The sequence below is a fragment of the Carex rostrata genome, chromosome 1 (assembly GCF_964058835.1).
Source record: "Carex rostrata chromosome 1, lpCarRost1.2, whole genome shotgun sequence".
In the NCBI taxonomy this organism is placed as follows: Eukaryota; Viridiplantae; Streptophyta; class Magnoliopsida; order Poales; family Cyperaceae; genus Carex; species Carex rostrata.
The window spans coordinates 20,576,921-20,597,545 of NC_135918.1; the positions used below are offsets into that span (position 1 = coordinate 20,576,921).

Consider the following 20,625-nt stretch of genomic DNA (forward strand, 5'->3'; position numbering starts at 1 on the left):
AAGCAACATCCGGCTCTGCTTGAATACTGCATTCAGCGACTCGGACCCGTTGGTGGTCATAATTCCCCAATGCCAACCTCCATCAAGTGATTCATATATTTTCTTGTATGCTGGATATTCGTTGACATCTCTGGGATTATTTTTGCCCACCTTCATTAAGTAGAGATTTGTTTTTGGCATGTACTACACAAAAAATAAGGAAATAGAATAATGTAAGTAAACAATTGTACTAAAAATAAGTACTAAAATAAGTACAATAATATATGTAAACAATTGAAATACATGTACCTTTGCAAAACTACTAGTCATCTCTACCACCCTTTTCGGCTTTTTCTTTCTGCAATTCCATCTAAATGTATCAGTAACCCACTTGTCGCCCCCGGTTGCCTTGGAAAGGTTTTCCGCAACGTGTTGCATACATAACATTTGCACACACTGGCCAGTACGGGTTGACCAATCGTAATCTTCACGATCAAAAACATATTTTATTCCTTTGTGCTGGTCTGATATCACACAGAAAAACTTCCCTTCTCCAATCACCCGTCTTCTTAAAAACTGCATAAAGAATCCCCAGTTGTCACCATCATCTTTCTGAACAATTGCAAACGCCAAAGGCAACAGCTGGTTCTCAGCATCATATGCACATGCTATCAGCAGCCTCCCCACGTAACGGCCAAACATGAAGCATGTATCAATGCTGATAACAGGTCTGATGTATGGCACAACTTAGATACAAGCACCATAAGCCCATGCTATGCCCTTGAATTGTTGAGCTCCCTCTATTAGTACTTCGTCTTTATCAAAAAAGAGGCCATGCCATCACTCATATACGGTGCCGACATTTGTACTTGCCATGGCCTGGAGCAATGGTGCCAGATAGCCATATGAATCCTTCTAACTACCAAATATTATGCAAATCGCAAGTTCACGACCTCTCCAGAGCCTGTTGTATTTTGGGATTACATATTTGTATTTGTGTCGGACAGTCATAGCCACCGCCTTAATGCTCATCGATGGATCCAACTTAATGTCCTCCTCAATTGCATTGGCAATTAATGATGTCGTCAGCTGCGCATGGTCTATCCTTGTGGACGCAGACTTGCATGTATGAGGTGGTTCACACTTCTTAATCATTCACGCTTTCCCTGAACCCGCAGGGGTTGCAAAAAGACGGAACTCGCAGCGCGGGTGAGTTTTACATAGCACAACTAACCTTGTTCGGTCCCTTTTGTGTATTATACATTCCTAGTTGCCGTGAACATGAGTCTCATTTATTTTCTTTATAAGTTCGTCTATGTTGGTATAAATTTGCCCTGCGGCAAGTTCTTTATTATATTCAACACGAGGACCAAAGAAACTAATGTCTGCCTCTTCAAAAGCTGTGGTGTTGTTGAATGTGGCAACCGGATGCTTATTCCCCCGACCTCTAATCGTGAATTTTTCTGCCCTGGACAACCCTAGTACATTTGCATCACCATCTAATAAGTCATCAGCTTCCCAAACCCCTTGGTATTCATCCTCCGTTTCCATTTCCCTTTCTGGTACGGCATCAATAGCATCTACATCAATATCAATATCAGTTCGATTAACGGGTACCGGTCCTGACTCTAGCATAGTTGGAAATCTAGGGATTATGGGTGTCTGTCTCGGTGGTGGTGGTAACTCTTCAATATTTTCTGGGGAGTTGTGGTATCCCTAGTTGTCATAACCGGAGCTGTGGTACCCCTGGTTGTCATAAGGGGAGTGTTGGTGGTACCCCTGGTTGTCATAAGGGGATTGCTGATGGTACCCCTGGTTATCATAAGGGGATTGCTGATGGTTCCCCTGGTTGTCATAAGGGGAGTGCTGGTGGTACCCCTGATTGTCATAACCCGAAGGTCCAGCCCCAGCCAAACTTGAAGGTCCAGCCCTATTCCAGGGAACCCTCTTCGAATATATGTCAATTACCGGGACCCCACTAGCCACAAATTGAGTGTACACAACTCTCCACAAATTCGCATCTGTTATTGGAAACCTAATAAAGTAAGGTCTACCCCCCACCTGAGTTGTCAATCCGTGTAGCCAATTCTATTTCATACCTGTTGGGGTTTACAGCAGTCTTTTCGTATATTAGCTGCTTAAGTTCTTGAAATGTGATATTTTCATTAACCTTGAAGCCAAATGCGGCTTCTTTCGTGTACTGCACGCCGTCTGCACCCTTTTGTAGCTTGCCACCCGTGTACAGTGCAACTAACATCTTTTATTTAACAAACTACATTTAAAAAATAATTTTATGAGTATTACAGGACATAATTACGGGTACAGTAAGTGTACAGTAATTGCAACCATTAAAAAGAAATTAAAAAATTAAAAAAAATTATAATTTTGCTACAGTAAATGTACAATAATTGAAACGATTACAGTAAACTGCTACAGTAATTGTACAGTGCGCTATAGTACGTGCAACAATTACAGTAAATTCGCTACAATAAATTTGCAACAGTAATGACTAATTATTATATGACATAATTACGGCTACAGTAAATGTACAGTACGTGCAACAGTTACAGTAAATTCGCAACAGTAATGACTAATTATCATAATTAAAAAAAAAACCTGAATACTCAGCTTCTCGCTTGGAGAGAATTCTCAAATCGCGAATGGCAGGAAAGAGAAAACAGAAGGCTTAAATCAGCTGGCATATGGGGCGCTCGTGGGGCTGGCGCCTCACTTATCATGTGGGCCGCCTGAAGGGCTGGCGCCTCACTGGGAATTCTGGGCCGCCCCAAGTCCAGGCGGTCAAGGCATAAATAATAAAAAATAAATAAAGGTTATTTTTAAAATTTCCTTTTTTTTAGGATAATAATAAAAATGGCCGCTAACTCTTTTGTTATGAATTTTTAAAGGTGTATAGTTTGCACAAATATTTGGTTAGTGCAGACAATTTTTTATTTATTTTTGGGTGGCAGCGTATAACTTTGAAACAAAACTTAGTAGTACCTTGTTTTATCACTCGATCTTATTTCAATTGAAAAAGAAAAATATTATTGTGGAAATTAAAATATGTTTGAAAAAAAGTTAAGAGAAAAGAATTAATTTTGATGAAATAATATAATGTGATAAGAAGGTGCAAAATAAGGAAAAATGATATTAACTTAGTAACACGGTCTGCTGGGCATATAATATAATATAATATATGAGTTGGGCTAAAATGAGTCATGGAGTAAAATGAGTTTGTGCTCCATGACACTATATTTTTATTTTAAAAATTCAAACGATCGATCCGAATGCTCAACATAATCTCCATATTGAAATGTGCTTGGAGACCAAATTTTACATTTTTCGAAATTTTTTTATTATTTATTAAGTCACTTTGAAAATCGCTGATCCGATAGTCCAGTTTTTTTTACTGTTCACAGCAAAATAACAATTTTCAAAATTGCTTTATAAATAGTAAAAAAAATTCTAAAAAATATAAAATTTAGTTTCCAAGTACATTTCAATATGGAGAACATGTTGGAAGGTTCGAATCGATTGTTTGAATTTTCAAAATGAAAATATGACATGAAGTTTACTCTATGGCTCACCATAACTCATCTCATAATATGTTTTGTTTTGTGTAAGTAATTGTAATTGTAATTGTGTTGCACATATAGGTCCCACTCCCACATAATGCATCCCATCCCGGTAATTGTTTAGTCACAAATTGCCAAAAGGTTTGCTAAAAAATATCTTCCCATCCCTAGGAATTCGTATCCCCTCAGGTAACCTGACTCTGAGTGAGTAGAATTGAATCGGACGGTTCCAAAATTGATTGGCACGCATCTCAAAGCACAAATAATCCTGCCCCCCTGTGATCCCGAATCCTGACCGTCTGGGAGTAAATCTAAGACGTCCGTTTTAATTGTGTTGAGTCAGGTACCTGGGAGGATTCGGATCCCCATCCAACGCAATACGCATCCACTGGCCACTGTCCACTTGACCGAGTCCGCATCGTCTGCATTAACTCAAAAGAGCGTCTTATGAGTTAATGCATATGGGCTGTTCGATTGTAAACGGAGCCCATCCGGCCCCGGTTTAAAACATAGGGGGGTCTTCAATATTAGTGCGGATTTAATTCACACGAATCATAAAACTGATGGGACGGTCCAGATGGATTAAGTCAAAAGATTCCTTTTTGAGTTAATGCAGAGGATACGAAATCCACTTGACTTGAGTTGCGTGACCAATTGTTATTCAGTTTTTTTCTTATAAAGAAAATATACTACTACTGTACTACATTAATTAATAATGATAAATTAATTAAAAAATATATCTGTTAGATAAATTGAACAAGCACAGAATTAGAGACGGGGACTTTTTCTCTCTCTCTAGACTCTAGAGTTAGAGTGTACCTCTTTCTTTCTTCAATTGCAATCCAGGACCTCTCTCATCGGATCGGATCGGATCGGATCGATCGGAGCAATGACGACTTCATTCCTTCTGCTGCTCCTCCTTGTTGCCTCCTCGTCCTCCTCTCTTCAGGTATCCACCCTTTTCTCCTCCTTCCTCCTTCGTCCTCGTACAATAACTCCTTCATTTTAATTCAATTCAATTTTATACATACATACATACATACATCCATACTTACTTACTGGTGGTTTGCTAATGCTATACAATTTTGGTCACTTTATCAATCAATTTGATTCCATATTTCATCACTCACGCATCCATACCCAATTACCCATACACCATAGTTAACATAAATAAAAATGTTACTTTTGCCTACGGGCTTCTCCTAAAATAAAAATTAATAAAAATTACTTTACAGTTTTCTTCTCTTCTCTTTGTGTGTTCTAATCATGTACTATATATAATATGGTAACCAGGTGCTTGCAACTCAATCTATGATTCTTCAGGTACTTCTTTTCTTCTAATATATATATACATAGATTCTCTCTACACACTATTACTACAGTGTGTGCAATGTAATGTTACCACTTACCATCTCATCTCATCAATCATTGTTTGTACTTTATCAGAATTCAATTGTACAAATTATTAATGCAAACCCCACTGCTGGCTGGAAAGCTGCCTCAAATCCCTACTTCACAAACCACACTGTAAGCCCCCTCTTGTTTTTTGTTAATTCTAATTATTTTACTTCATTGTTTTTTTGTTTTTGTTTATGAGAGCCTCATTGATCTACTAATTGTAATTCAGGTTGCACAATTTAAACACATGCTTGGTGCAAAACGAACACCACAAAATGCACTCAACGAATTCCCTCTTGTGAAACACGAAAAGGAGTTGAAGTTACCAAAAGAATTTGATGCTAGGACAGCCTGGCCTCAATGCACCACTATTGGAACAATCCTTGGTTAGCTTATCACCAACACTATTTATATTTTAAGTTTTAACTCATCTAATTTTCATATCATTTCTTCCTTCTCTGTTGGTTGTTTCCCTTTTAAATAACTTTCCTTGCCCTGTCATGCTATGTCATCGTGTGGTGAAAACAAATTATTTACTGTGCTGCCTCCAAAAGACCAAGTAAGCTAATTTCTTTTTCTTATATTTATGGCTGTGATCTGATTTTGCCATCTGTACTATGTATATATGGTATTAGAGTACTCATAATATTTTTTATGATCAGGGTCACTGTGGCTCATGCTGGGCTTTTGCTGCTGTGGAGTCTCTGTCAGATCGTTTTTGTATCAATTTTGGCATGGTATGGCAATTTCACCTTACAATTGCATTCACTTCAAAATTAATTAGGCTTGATTAGTTACATTTACATAATCATTACTGTTTTTTTTTTTCTTTTTTTGGTTCTTCTGGTAGAACATATCGCTGTCTGCAAATGATCTCGTGGCCTGTTGTGGTTTCATGTGCGGAGATGGATGTGATGGAGGCTATCCAATTTACGCATGGCGCTATTTTGTCCAGACTGGTGTTGTTACTGAAGAGGTAATTTTCATTTTTTTTTCATTCATATATATTTTTGTGCTTCGCTTATTATGACTACTTGAGAAAACATTTGCATTTTATTTGTCATGTGTGCAGTGCGATCCATACTTTGACCAGACCGGATGCTCTCACCCGGGATGTGAGCCCGCATATCCAACCCCGAAATGTGAAAAGAAGTGCCAAGTAAAGAACCTTCTCTGGAATAATAACAAGCATTTTAGTGTCAATGCCTACAGAATCAGTTCTGATCCTCATGACATCATGGCGGAGGTCTATAAAAATGGTCCTGTAGAAGTTGCCTTCACTGTTTATGAGGTTAGTTGGCAGCTTGAGAGGAACATTTTTTCCTTTTTCAAAATTTAAATTTGGTTGTAGAGATATCCAATCTTATTTGAAAGTAAATTTCACTTGTGTTTAATAAATTGATAGGATTTTGCTCACTACAAATCGGGAGTATACAAGCACGTGACAGGTGGTGTGATGGGGGGCCATGCAGTGAAGCTAATTGGTTGGGGAACCAGTGAAGAGGGCAAAGATTACTGGGTTTGTACCTCTTCTTCTTCTTCTTCTTCTTTTCTCAATTTTTAAGATTTGGTGTGTTTAAACTTTAAACTCACTCGCCCATGTATGTTTATTTGTCTGTTTGTTGTGTTTTGTTGTGTTGCAGCTTCTTGCTAATCAGTGGAACAGAGGTTGGGGAGATGTAAGTTCATTTGCATCTATTTGCTAGTTATGATGTTGATGTTACTTGCTGCTCTAATCCATCCAATTTAATGATATCCTGTGGTTTGTGATTGTAGGATGGATACTTCAAGATCCTGAGGGGGAAGAATGAATGCGGAATAGAAGAGGATGTTACTGCTGGATTGCCTTCCACTAAGAACTTGGTTAAGACTTATGCTGCCACTGATTCTACTGTTTCATTCTAATTAGAGCTCTATCCACCTATTTCTCTCTCATCCAAATTCCTAGAACCACGTGATTATTGGGATGCTTCCCTGGTTAGCTACTATAATATAATGAAACATGGATACTGCTAATTAATAAGGACTTGTTCAAAGTATTTAGAAGCTGGGGATTGATTGGTGTTTCCTGTTGGGAACTATATGAATGAAGCTGCTTGGCAATTAATTATCAAAACTTGTAAATTTAAGGAGAACAACAAACATATTATACTGGCATGTATTGTACTCTCTTTTGTCTTCCCACAAATTCATACTGTTACTGTTAACTATGTTCAGATGAGTACAAAGACTCCAATGCTTGATGTTGGCAGTAATATTATATTATATTATATTATATTATATTATATGTATGCAAATAAACGACCATCATAACCCTTTCAAAAGAATTCTATAATAAATTCTTCTATTTCTGGGTCACATATTAGTAAGGAAAGGGATTACATTTATTATGTGTTTGACTGTACGAGGCAATCACAAAAATAATAACTGTTTCAAGAGGTAATCGGATTGCTTGCTCAAATCAGTATCAGATTGTGGCATCCTCCTAACCCATGCTGATTCCTCCTTTCTGAGCAATGGTTGCCATTTCAGCTCTTTCTCTTTGTTTGCCAGTGGTGAGTATTTTAAACAATGTACTGCGAACTAGTACTCTCACCCACCAGAAAAATGTGCACATTCTTTTTTTTTTTTTTTTTTTTGAGAAATGTGGGGAATCCCACCGATTTCTCTGAAACCACGGATCAAAAGAAATAAGCATAAAAAATACTAAATAATTTCTACACCCAAATCACAGAACAGTAGCCAGCACAATTATGACAGAAAATATAACAGTGGCTGCTGAATCATCATATAACAGCAACATAAATTGCTAAGATAGAAACACTGATAACAGTTTCTTCGCAACTATGATTAAAAATGGCCATTCATCATAAATCTGATGCCCATTCATAGCAGGAAATCATAAACATCTTTAAAACTTGCTCAAATTTTCCTGAAACAAATGTGCAAGTCTAAAACAACAACATAAAATGCTAAAATAGAAACACTGAGCAACAGTTCCTTTGCAAATTATAATTTAAAACATGGTTCATTCATCATAAATCCAGTTTTGACACCCAATCATAGTAGGAAACCAGAAACTTCCTTAACAATTGCTCAAATTTCCAGAAACAAATCCTCAAGTCCTTGAACTGGTTTCTCTACAAGGCAATATAACAACTGCACGACTACCACACAAAAGCAACAAATTAAATACTGTTTGATGGACGGTTACATCATGACGGGGGAAGAGAGTGCTCTAAAGAATGAGCTCCTTTCTGTTGGGGCAGCTGCTGTGGCCACAGGAGCTGCATACAATACATGAGCAGTCTCGGCCACAGAATTTGAAACTGCAGCAGCTGCTGCAGCCACAGGAGCAGTCTCGACCTGCTCGACAAGCCTTTCAACGGGGATCTTGACGACATCCCTTCTAATGCCCATGTCGGCCACATAACGCCCCATACAATACATGCCGGTGGTGACAACAGCAAGGCCGCCGGTGCTGGTGGTGAGGAAACGGAGGGGAGATGAGGCGATAGCGGTGACGGCAGCAGTGATAGAGCTTAGTTGGCCACTGCGGCCAACACTGAAGGCGGTCTCGACGAGGAGGCCGGTCTTGCAATAGATGGCAAAGTCCTCACAGTTGTTCTTGAAGAGACAGTAGGCGCCAAAACCGTGGGTGAGGAGAAAAAGGGCACGGTGGAGAACAAGATTTGGTGGGTCAGAGTAGGCTAAGGTGCATGTACCACCACGGGCCTTGGCGAGGAAGAAGGCGGTAGAGACAGAGTAGGTGAAGAGATAGAGATAGCCCCCATCAAGGAAGCAGTCCAAGCAAGAGATGATAACACCACCTTCAGGTAGAGGTTCCCCTTCAATTTGATGCTGATGCCGAGCATCGATGCAGCGTTGGCAGGTATTGCCGGTGTGGTTGGCAGGGGTGGAACTGAAGAGGAGCATGTCGAGCATGGTGCCAGTGCCGATCTCATGACCTGGAGCCCTGGTGAAGTGGATCACCTTTTCATCTCCTATGTATATACCTGTTTAGGAAATTGTCAATTCAATTCAATTCAATTCATAACTGATCTGATCTGATTAAAGCAATAAGCATAGCATAGCATAGCCTACCGTGATGGGAGTAGAGATAGGCGGAGCGCCAAGTGTAGATGTGGTCCCCGGCCTTCACCTCCTCCCTCCCGATCTTGTTCGACAATACTCCCATTATTATTTTTCTGATGATTAATTTTGTTATTCTCTTTCTCTTTCTCTAATCCTCTCCTCCCTCCTCCCTCCCCTTTGATTGATTTTACCCAATTAATTAATTGCCTCCCCTCTGATGCTGCTGCCTGCTGGACCTCGACCTCGTTCAGTTCATTTTACTTAGCCTCTAAGTCTTTGCTTCCCTTACCTTTAGTCCTTTACCTAATTGCCTTCACACGCTTTCCTACAGTAATTCCAATTAGATGCTTTAAATCATTTACGAGGCCATGACACGCGTACAACCAAATTTACTCCCACATTTTTAAAAATAAAAATTGTTGTTTAATTTTGAATGCGGAGATGAACAGTGTCACTCCTTCTCTTTATCGTCTGATACAAGATGGATGGATGGATGGCTCAGGTTATTTTCAGCTGACGTCACTCGGCGGAAATCAAATTGAAAATCAGATTGGACTTGGGCTGTCGCTGTGGGCTGTGGGCTGTGGGCTGTGGCGTTAAAAAAAAAAAAAAAAAAAAAAAAAAAAACTTCTCCACCAAGCCTTACCGCCTTCAAATGGCGAATGAAAAAAGGAAAAAGGGGCGAGAAAAGAACTCACTGCCTCCCCCATGCGCTACGCCTACACGTAGCACGACCTCGCTATGACCGCGTTCTTCGGTCGGCCAGCCCATCCTCTTCCTTACTCTAATTTCTTGCGTTATTGGTCCTCGTCGCTGATCCCAAGTACGTTATTACTCTCCTCATTTGAAACAAATGATTTGATTTTGCACTTACTTAAAACCTAACTTACTTTAGTTTCTCCACTCCGTTTACACCCCTACTGCACATGCACATGCAACAGTTAACAAAATTCATTTCTATTTTAGCCCCTTAATTAAAATCCCACAATCTTAACAAGGTAACAGAAGGGTTAGCCCTCAATCTTAACAAGTTAACAGAAGGGTTCCTGTCAGTTTGAGTTCTGGTAATCAACAACGAATCAGATCAACATAACAACAGGGAATTCCTCGAGCACCTTACATGCATAGCTGAACCACGACTGGATTACATTTTATTGTTAAACTTACGGTCTTTGCATCACCGGTTTATTACTCATACGTGGATGGAGAATTATACTATTAAATTAAAAATTAAAAAAGAAAAGAAAAGAAAAAGACATGCATGGATAGTTGTATTAGTTCCATAATTGTTGTTAAGTACTGACCATGACCTCTACTACCACTAGACTTCCATCAAAAGAGCCTTACCACTTTGATAAACAATAAGACTTTCATTGTTTCACACCTCTGTATGTCAATTTTTATAAAAGAATTGAAATTATTTATTAAACCACTCCATGTTAAATTTGAGAAAGGAGAGTGGAACAACCCCAAGCTTATTAGTCTTCTTCAGTCTTCTTCGCTTAGGGAAGTCAAATCTTTACAATAGCTGATCTTATCTTTATCACTCCCAGTGATTCGCCCGTCAAGCCCACCAAGCCATCTAATATGTTCCGAAAGACAAATAAAAATTATAGGGTCCAGACTGAAAAATATGAACCAAAAGAGGGTAAAATATGAGCTAGGAGACTGTCTCTGCGTAAGTTGGGTCTAGACTGAAACAGTCCCTAAGTTTCGATGGGTTGATATATATGTTGTTTCGTTTAGTTGAAAGTGCAAACAATTTTGCTTTTCAGATGGAAATATTGAACTACATAACAACACAACTTCAAATTGATTCAAATTGATCTGTTTATTCAGTATATTGACATCCATATATGCAATAATTCCATAATTATTCAAAATAAAACTACAATCATTTAAGCTTCGTACATACTTTTGTTGCAAGAAATACCAATAATGCAAGAAATATTCCTGTTTGACCAAATAAAATAACTAATGAGAAAAATAAATGACAATAAAATATAACAATAAAGAATGTGAATTAAGTTTAGTTCATTAAGAAGCCTATTTTCAGTCATTTGTTAAATCTGATTGGAGATGCAGCCAAGAATCAGGTCACCATGAGCCCTACCACTATAAGTTCAATTCTCAATGAAGTTTCTCTTCTTCATTCCTTCTCTGTTTAGAATCGTGCCTTTTGTGTTCTATTAATTAATTTGGATATGTAGATGCATTAGCCTTAAGTAAATTTTTTTATAGTCTTTGCATGTTAAAAATAAATATGAGTCAAAAGTAGAGTTCTTTTTACACGCAGTTTATTGAACATTGCTTTCGGTTTGAGGAAATGGTTGGCTAATAGCATGCTGCAGACTTTGTTGACATATTCAGTACAGGATTGTAATATTTTTTTCCCTGACATTCAAGTTTTTTTGTGTGTTTATATCCATTTTATTGTTCAATGGAGGCTCTCATAATCCTCATACAATTTCCAACAAAAAGAAAATCACTCAAGTGATCCTAAATACTGATTTTGAGAATTTGTTTCACGTGGATCAGGCTCCAGGGAAACAAGGGGAATCATCGTCAAGTTTGCTCGAAGGTCTTTTCAGTTCAAGCATCTCATGGGCCCCCTGTTACCGAAAATAACCTGGATTCTAATGTCACTTTTTATGTAGCACTAAGGTTAACATAGCATATCTGGTATATATTCTTACTGGAATACTGGTGTATATTACCAATGTAACCTGAGATACTGAGCATTTATCTTCTTTTTATTTTTATTTTGTAAAGTCACCTTGGTTTTAGGGTAAAGTATTTCAATCTATGTAACAATAAATGTTGTAGTCTATAGGGATACTGAGCATTTATCTTTTATCCCATGATTTGCATTTATATGGGTTAATAAGTTTCTTCTGACTCTTAACATGAATTATAGGCAAATATTTTTAAGCTTGTCTGCCTGTGCCAGTACTGTGTATAATTTAGTTTGGATTTCAACTATCACTTTATCGTTCAATCATATTTTTAATTATTGTTTCAACAAATAATCACCAATTATTTTCAATTGTTGTTATCGGCCGAAACTTTCATCGACTCCAAGAATGCAGAGTAAATATTTTGTGCAAATGGTATGCCTTAGCTGATCTCATCTAACTTGTGCACATATATAAAATCTGTCCAACAATAAAAGAACAGTTGCACATTTGCAAGGTAAACATATATAAAATCTGCCCAACAATAAAAGAACAGTTGCACATTTGCAAGGTAACTAGTTCAAAAATAATTCTCAAAACAAATGTCTTCGTGAAAATAATTAGTTGGAACTGATTCTCAAAAATATTTATACATTGTCTTCGTGAAAATCGTCACGTGAATGAACTGCGAGTGCACCGAGTCTAACCAGCATATAGATAGATCATCGGCGCGTGGAATTGTCGGTAGACCGTGCATACACCGCCCGATTAACCAGGTGAAAATTCCGGTAGACAGCGCGCGCGTACGTACTACGTACACTGAGCGTCGGCTCGGCTAGTATTTATTTATTTGTTGTTCTCTTCTTCTTAATAAGCTAATATCATTTTCTAACATCAAACTCAATTTTTGTATTGAATTTAAACCAAACTTCAAGAAATGAAGAGAACGAGCTAGAACTTGTTGTTTGTTCTCCAAATCATGTATATATCTTGGATTCTTGGTTTTGGGCTGCGGATTAATTCATGCGCTTGTGGATATATATAATCATATAATTAAGCATCTCTGAATAGAGAATGAGAAATTATTGCGAATGATTCGGTTATAGCTTAATTGTGAATATTAAAAAGTGTTAGGTTTAATTTGTTAGAAATGAAAATGTTCAAGTTGATCCGATTTTGATAAATCAAATTTTAATAAGATGTAGATATAACAGCAGGCAAATGAATACGAATAAGAAAATATATAATTAACCTGTACAAATTCTGGTAACCTCCAAATAAGATTATAAGAAACATGTACACAATATAATTAAACCCATGAACTGTACGTGACACACAAATTCCATTCCACCAGTGCATTAATTATTTTCAAGTTGCGCCTTGGATATTGGATATGGGAATAATGGGATATGGTTTTGGGTTATAACACTGAATAACCACAACTGATGCAGTCTTCGAGAATTCCGGCGATGCTAGGAAGGATCCAACCGGCCCCAGTTCGGGACAATCAGTCTTTTCAAGCAATGAGGCAGTTGGCGGTGATCGTCCGACTATGAACAGGTTGCGTCTTGTCATTTCCTTTATAGTTGCTGCCACCTCCTCCCTTGTACTTGCAACCTTTTCCTCAAACTGCACCGATTTGTCACCACCACTACTACCGACGACCTTGGCCAGGAAAACCTCAATGGCTTTGTCATCGGCTTCTTGTTCACTATCATTTTCAATATTTGTCTGGAGAAAACGTGTTACTTTTACATCAATCCCGGGATGCTCCCCCATTCTCAAAGCATAAGCAAGGGCCTCACGATCGTCAGCTCCCCCAAAGAAGAGCATCATGACTGAACAAGCCATCTCATTCGATGGCACGTGAGCTGGGCCGCCTAGACCACGATCAATTAGCACGGCAACTGAGCAAGGAGCATGTTCTAACACCCGCTTGTTGATAAGGTTGTATTCATGTCCAATTGATTCAAGTGAGCCGTCTAGCTGTAGCACTTTGTGGAAAGGCAGTATTATGAACGAAGCACGCTTTCCCATTGCACTCGAGATTATGTCATCGTCAATTGTGTCAAGACCAGAAATGGCAGTCATGGGCCGGACAGTGACGTCAGTGAGTTGCTGATAAGCCTCAAAGGTAACCTCAATCTCGCTCGAGCTCGATCGATTGCTCTTGCTCGAGAAGGGAAAACCATTTCGACGGGCACGCTGAACCATCAAAATGGCCGAGGTCCTCTCTGAATACTCCATCAAGTGCATTGTGTAAAGTGTCATGCGGCGATGTCTTGTTCCCCGAGATGACTCAACTAGATTAAGAATGGAAGGGATGTTTCTAATACTGTGGAAGCATGCAAGTACACGTAGCTCTCCTGCAGGGTCAAAAGTTGGTTGTGCGATTGTGCGGTGCTTGTATGGGACCACCGGTCGGGCTGGCTTGTAGATAGCCATAACAATTGGTGTGGTAATGAAAGTGGTGAAGAGAGCCATGAGCACCATAATGGCAAATGACTCGTCATTCAACACTTTCCGATCCTTGCCTATGTTAAGCACTATTAACTCAACAAGGCCCTTTGTGTTCATTAGGAAGCCGAGGGTCAAGGCCTCCCGCACTGGAATTTTAACCAAGCGCGATACAAAATATACACCACCGATTTTGCCGATACATGCATTGATAATGACTAGCGCAAGCAAACCCCAGGACTTGGCTCCTTGGATATATAGTAGCCACATTAGTCTTGAGACCACTGGATACAAAGTAAAGTGGAAGGAAGAGACCCGAGATGAAGTCTTCTACCTTGTCAATCAATGTTCTTGCAAACGGGCCTTCCTTAGGGACAACTATACCAACAACAAATGCTCCGAAAAGGGCATGAATCCCGATAACATCAGTAACAAAACCCGCCGCCAGAACAATTGCAAGAGTGAAGCATATGTAAACCTCCTTAACGGGTTCACCCTCCGGACAGCGACGTGCCATCCAGGCAAGCACGGGACGCACAATCACTGCAACCCCGATGATAAATGCCACCCCGCACAAGAGCACCCACACAGTAACCAACGGAGACCTGGTACCAGAGAGCGCTATGGCCAAGGCAAGGAGGGTCCAGGCTGTCACGTCATCAACAGCAGCAGCCGACATGGCCGTACGACCAATGTCGGTAGTGAGGAGCCTGAGTTCAGCAAGGATGCGGGCAAGAACAGGAAAGGCGGTAATGGAGAGAGCGACACCCATAAAGACGAGGAAAGGGGCCTTGTCTGAGTGCTTGGATACAGTTGCAAGGAAGGCGAAGGAGGTACCAATTCCGATGGAGAAGGGAAGGGCGATGCCAGCAGCAGAGATGGCTAGGGCTTTCTTGCCGGTGCGGCGTAACGAGGCAAGGTCAAGTTCGATGCCAACTAGAAAGAGGAAGAAGAGGAGGCCGAGGTTGGCCAGAGTATCCAAAACCGTCAGACTCTGTTTCGGGAACACTGTCGACAGGAACTTACTGTTTCGACCCAGTGCTGATGGCCCCAGTAGGATTCCTCCCTGTAAAATGTAAAATGTAAAATGTAAATTCATTCATCCATGCGTTAATTTCTCATCAATTAGTAATCCAACCGACCTACATAATTATTAATTAAACCATGCAGTTCATATTTAATTTACTTGAGATTATATTATACGTACAATAATTTCAGCAATGACACGAGGCTGGCGAAGGGGACGGAGGAGGAAGGCGAGGAAGCGCGTGAGGATGACAATCATGCATATCTGAACAATGAGGAGGGGCAGAGCAAAGTGCAACGGGTCATCCCCCTGCCACGCTCCGTTCGACGTCGCCTTCATCGGCGGCTGGCATGTTGCCGTCGCCATTCAATCAATCAATCAATCGATTTCAGCAAAGTCAACTCAACTGCTCCGGCAAGGCAATGAAGTAAATTAATGGCCGCCTCTCTCGATCTCTTGATCTGCTTGCTTGTTAAGTATTCCCTCCCTCGCTTTAATATATATATACACACATATATAGTTAATTAGCTAGCTAGAGCCTAGAGATGCATGCATAATATATTTATTTATATTGTCAGCGCAAGATGTGGATCCATAGGCGATAGGCTTCTTGTGTGGTTTCTAGCTTCTCTCATCAATTTATAGCAGAGCAGAGCAGAGCATCCCTTCTAATTAGTAAATTAAATTAAAGAGATCGAACCAATTAAGTGACGTTGACTTTATTTACTATTAATTAGTCTTTAATTAGTTAATATGTTATTTTTGAGATGCAAAAATTCTGAGGGGATTTGAATTTCTTTTTTCTATTCTGTATATCTTACAAGGGTACAATAATCCCTTTTATACTGTCTCTATCTTTTTTACCATTGGTACCCAAATATTGGTACCTAACGGTACATTGCCTAATCCCACTAATTACAATTTAGTCCCTACTTTCCTCTTTTACATTTTTACCCATATACTTTAATTATTCTCAACACCCCCCCTCAAGCTAGGATTATAGATGTCGAATAATCCTAGCTTGCTCGTGATTTCTTCAAAGGGCTTTGGATCCAATCCTTTCGTGAATACATCCGCTAGTTGATCTTTACTTCGAACAAACGGTGTTTCTATTTCTTTGCTTTGGATCTTTTCTCTAATGAAGTGACAATCAACTTCTATGTGTTTGGTCCGTTCGTGAAACACGGGATTTTGAGCAATGTGACGTGCGGAGTTGTTGTCACAGTACATTTTCATGGGTTGATCAATAATGATTCCCATGTCTCCAAGTAATTGCTTGAGCCATATCAATTCACTTGCGGTTGACGCCATGGCTCGATACTCCGCTTCCGCGCTTGATCGTGCCACAACATTTTGTTTCTTGCTTTTCCATGTGACTAAGTTTTCGCCTACAAATGTGCAAAAACCGGTGGTGGATTTTCTATCATAGCTACCGGCCCAATCTGCATCGGAATAGCCACATATTGCATTAGAATTATTATTCTTCATCCATGTGCCCTTTCCGGGATTCCCTTTTAAATACCTTAGAACTCTATTTATAGCCTCTAGATGTGGGGTTCTCGGTGAATGCATAAACTTACTAATTTGGCTTACGGAGTATGAAATATCCGGACGTGTTACCGTAAGATAAATTAATTTTCCCACAAGTCTTTGAAATTGACTTATGTCTTCTAAAGGTTCACCATCCTCGGTATTTAATTTATTTTTGTTATCTATTGGTGTAGAGGCCGGTTTACATCCTAATTTACCGGTTTCTTTCAAGAGATCCAAGGTGTATTTCCTTTGTGAAATTAATAATCCTTTGTTTGAAAAAGCTACTTCTATTCCTAGCAAATATTTTAAATATCCTAAATCTTTAATGTCAAATTTTTCTTTTAATTGAGATTTAATTTTTTTGATTTCTTCTAAATTGTTTCCGGTGACTATTAAGTCATCTACATAGACTTGAACAAGGGTTGTGTTTTTTCCTTCATGTTTTGCAAATAATGAGTGGTCGGCATTGCTAATTTTAAAATTACAAGAAATTAAATATGAGCTAAGTTTGCCATACCATGCTCGTGGAGATTGCTTCAATCCATATATTGATTTGTTTAATCTACAAACAAGATTAGCATTTTTTTCTTGTACATGACCCGGTGGTAGAGTCATATAAACCTCTTCCTCAAGTGTTCCTTGAAGAAATGCATTTTTCACGTCCATTTGGTATAGGTTCCATCCATTGTTTACGGCAATGGAAAATAACACCCTAACGGTATTCATTTTTGCAACCGGTGCAAACGTTTCATTATAATCTATATCATAGGTTTGTGTAAATCCTTTGGCCACTAACCTTGCCTTATACCGTTCTATGGTACCGTCATAGTTATATTTGATCTTGTAAACCCACTTGCACCCCACGGGTTTTTTGTTTTTTGGTAATGAAACAATTGTCCAAGTTTCATTTTTTTCGAGAGCCTTAAGCTCTTCTTTCATGGCTTTAATCCAAGTTGGTTTTTGAACCGCTTCTTGGTAGTTGTTGGGTTCTATTTCTTTTTCTAGAGTAGCAAGAAAGACTTGGTATGAAGGAAAATTTTTTTTATATGAAATAAAATTTTGTATAGGATATTGTACGGTATAAGTAACATAATCTCTAAGTCTAGTTGACGGTTGTGGTATTCTAGTTGTTCGTCTAAGTCCCAAATTGTTCTCTATTTCGATTTCATTTATATGATCATTGTTTTCATCCAATTCTTCTTCAATATCACTTGTCTCATCTTCTTCTAAACTATTTTGTGCAATATAGGGTGTTACCGAATTTATGCTATTAATTTGGGTTTGATTAGGCTTTTCAATTTCTCCTAATTTTTTAAAATATGGCTCATTTTCAAAAAACACAACATTTCTAGAAATAAATAATTTTTTGTTAATAGGATCATAGCATTTGTACCCCTTTTTGAATGGTGAATACCCTAAGAAAATAGTTTTTGTTGAAACAAAATCTAGTTTATCTTTTCTTTTAATATGTACAAAACTTGTACATCCAAATATTTTTAAGTGATCAAATGTAATTTTTTGTTGGTAGAGAATTTCTAATGGGATCTTATTTTCCAACCTCGAACTTGGTAGTCTATTAATTAAGTGTGTAGCGCAAAGTATGGCATCCGACCAATATTTTTTAGGAACATTATTTTGAAACATCAATGTTCGTGTCATTTCTAATAAGTGCCTATTTTTTCTTTCCGACACTCCATTTTGCTCAGGTGAATTAATACAAGTTGTTTGATGTAAAATTCCTTTTTCTTTAAAAAAGCTTGCAAAGTTTTTATTTATGAATTCCGTCCCATTGTCCGATCTAAAGATCTTTAGTTTAGCATTAAATTGATTTTCTATGAAGTAGAAAAATTCTTTAAATTTGTCAAAAACCTCATTTTTTGATTTGAGTAAATATAACCAAGTAGTTCTTGAAAAATCATCAATAAACGAAACAAAATACTTAAATCCATTATAAGAATCAATTGGGGCCGGTCCCCACACATCCGAATGGATTAATTCAAACATAGCTTTACTTTTACTAATAGAATTAGGAAACGGAAGTTTTGTTTGTTTTGCTAACTTACAAACCTCACAATTAATACAATTTAAATTTTTACAATCTAATATGAAATTTAAAATCTTGTTGGAAGGATGCCCAAATCTTCTATGCCAAAGATCAATGTCGATGGATTTAGCGGAAGCACAAAAATAATTTTTGGATTTAAAAAATAATGGCCATTTTCAAGAAATCCTTCACCAATCTTCATCCCGGTTTCCCGGTCCTGAAATACAACATTTTTGCAAGAAAAAATTACATCGCAATTTAATTCTTGCGTTAATTTTTGTACCAAAAGTAGATTTATAGGAAAAGTTTCTAAATATAGTACGTTGAATATTTTTTTATTGCATAAATTGGTTTCACCTATACCATTTATTTTTGCCTTCATTCCATTTGCTACCAAGACAAATTGGTTATTTTTGGTCATGTCTAAATTTTTTAGGAGTGTAAGGTTACCAAACATATGGTCGGTAGCTCCACTATCTATAATTATTCTGTCCAGTAAATTTAAATTATTAGAGTATGAAGAAATACCAGAAAAAGAGTCATTTTGTTTGTTTAGCAGCACAGAGAGCTGTTGGAGAATGGTTTGCATTTGATCCCCAGAGTCATTTGACCCGTTTCGGCCAGAGCTTGACCCGCCAGCGAAGTAATTGACACCTCCAGTGTCGCTAGCCCAGCCAGAGGAATCGGGTCCGCCAGGTCTTTTAACGGGTCCGCCTCTTTCCTTTAACGGGTCCGACCCTCTCTTTGGCTCTGCGTAATACCCACGCGTATTCACAGCCAGAGAGTTCTCTCCTCTTTTCGTTTTCTCATAAGCTCCGCCTATTCCACTGCCTCTCCCTTTTTCCTTCCCCTTCCAGTGATTCGGTCTAAGATGGGGATGAAGGAACCAACAGGTTTCGTGAGTATGCCCCTCCTTCTTACAGTTCGAGCATTTCTCAGTTTCTCCCTGATTTTGCCGAATTTGAGAGCTAGGGTTTTGATTGTTTTTCTGAAAAAAGGGTTTCTTTGTTGCGGCAAAACCTAGGGTTTCAGTTGGCTCGTTGATTGTAATCTGTGAGCTGCTCATAGCCTCCCTTCTACTCTCTTCTTGTTGGATCATATTTTTAATTTGGGTATAGGAAGGGAGAGGTATAGTGTTCATGATTTGGGCTCGCACGGCTTCATAGCTCGGATTTAATCCCGCAAGATATTCAAAAATGTCATCCTCTTCTTCTCGTTTTCTGATTACGGTCAGGTCAGTGGTTGTCGGCCGGTATAACCGGAGTTCATCCTTTTTCTTTTGAAGAGCACCCAGGTACTCTACATGTTTCCTCTCGCCTTGCTTTTCTTGTTGAATTTCTATTTTGAGTTGATAGATGCGAGAGTAGTTGTTTTGTTGGCCGTACATAGCCTTCACAGCTTCCCATAGCTCGAAGGCTGTATCGGGGAGAAGGAACAATTCAGCAACGGAAGGCTCCATAGAATTCGTGAGCCATGTTATGATTTTATCGTTTTGAGTTCGCCACTTTCGCATTGCCTTTTTTTCTGGTTCGGTTGGCAGAAGTGGGTTTGCAAATTCTGGTATTTTATTTTCTCCTGTGATGTACTCACGCATCTCTCGGCCACTAATAGCTCTTGCTGCAGCCTTTGCCCATGTAAGATAGTTCCTGCCATTGAGCAACATATTCGTGAGCTTAGAGGAATTGGTAGCCTCGTGTTGCCCTTCTTGAGCCATTTTGTTGTTGCTGATTTTTCGGTTTGTGCTTTTGTAGATACCAGATTACTGGTACGCAATGAGCTTTCTTTGGTCACAGAACCTCAGTGCTCTGATACCATGTTATTTTTGAGATGCAAAAATTCTGA

At 38.7% G+C, this 20,625-nt stretch overlaps 2 protein-coding genes and 1 pseudogene across 3 annotated transcripts; 1 reads left to right on the plus strand and 2 right to left on the minus strand.

The window, feature by feature from the left end:
* The first annotated feature begins 4,345 nt into the window (after positions 1–4,345).
* LOC144563830 (cathepsin B-like protease 3) lies at positions 4,346–7,140 on the plus strand. Its single transcript, XM_078313304.1, has 11 exons — positions 4,346–4,503; positions 4,848–4,877; positions 5,001–5,081; positions 5,182–5,338; positions 5,507–5,511; positions 5,615–5,689; positions 5,803–5,928; positions 6,025–6,243; positions 6,358–6,471; positions 6,596–6,631; positions 6,729–7,140. The coding sequence occupies exons 1-11, from the start codon at positions 4,444–4,446 to the stop codon at positions 6,855–6,857; spliced, it is 1,032 nt and encodes a 343-aa protein (XP_078169430.1). The 5' UTR covers positions 4,346–4,443; the 3' UTR covers positions 6,858–7,140.
* Positions 7,141–7,815: 675 nt separating this feature from the next.
* Positions 7,816–9,231, minus strand: LOC144563823 (NC domain-containing protein-like protein). The gene is made up of 3 exons (XM_078313295.1): positions 9,057–9,231; positions 8,167–8,968; positions 7,816–7,884 (listed from the first exon to the last, which is right to left on the minus strand). The coding sequence occupies exons 1-3, from the start codon at positions 9,148–9,150 to the stop codon at positions 7,875–7,877; spliced, it is 906 nt and encodes a 301-aa protein (XP_078169421.1). The 5' UTR covers positions 9,151–9,231; the 3' UTR covers positions 7,816–7,874.
* A 3,859-nt stretch (positions 9,232–13,090) lies between these two features.
* LOC144575176 (cation/H(+) antiporter 19 pseudogene) lies at positions 13,091–15,656 on the minus strand (annotated as a pseudogene). The gene is made up of 2 exons (XR_013518374.1): positions 15,387–15,656; positions 13,091–15,245 (listed from the first exon to the last, which is right to left on the minus strand). The product of XR_013518374.1 is annotated as a cation/H(+) antiporter 19 pseudogene (transcript).
* Positions 15,657–20,625: the final 4,969 nt, after the last annotated feature.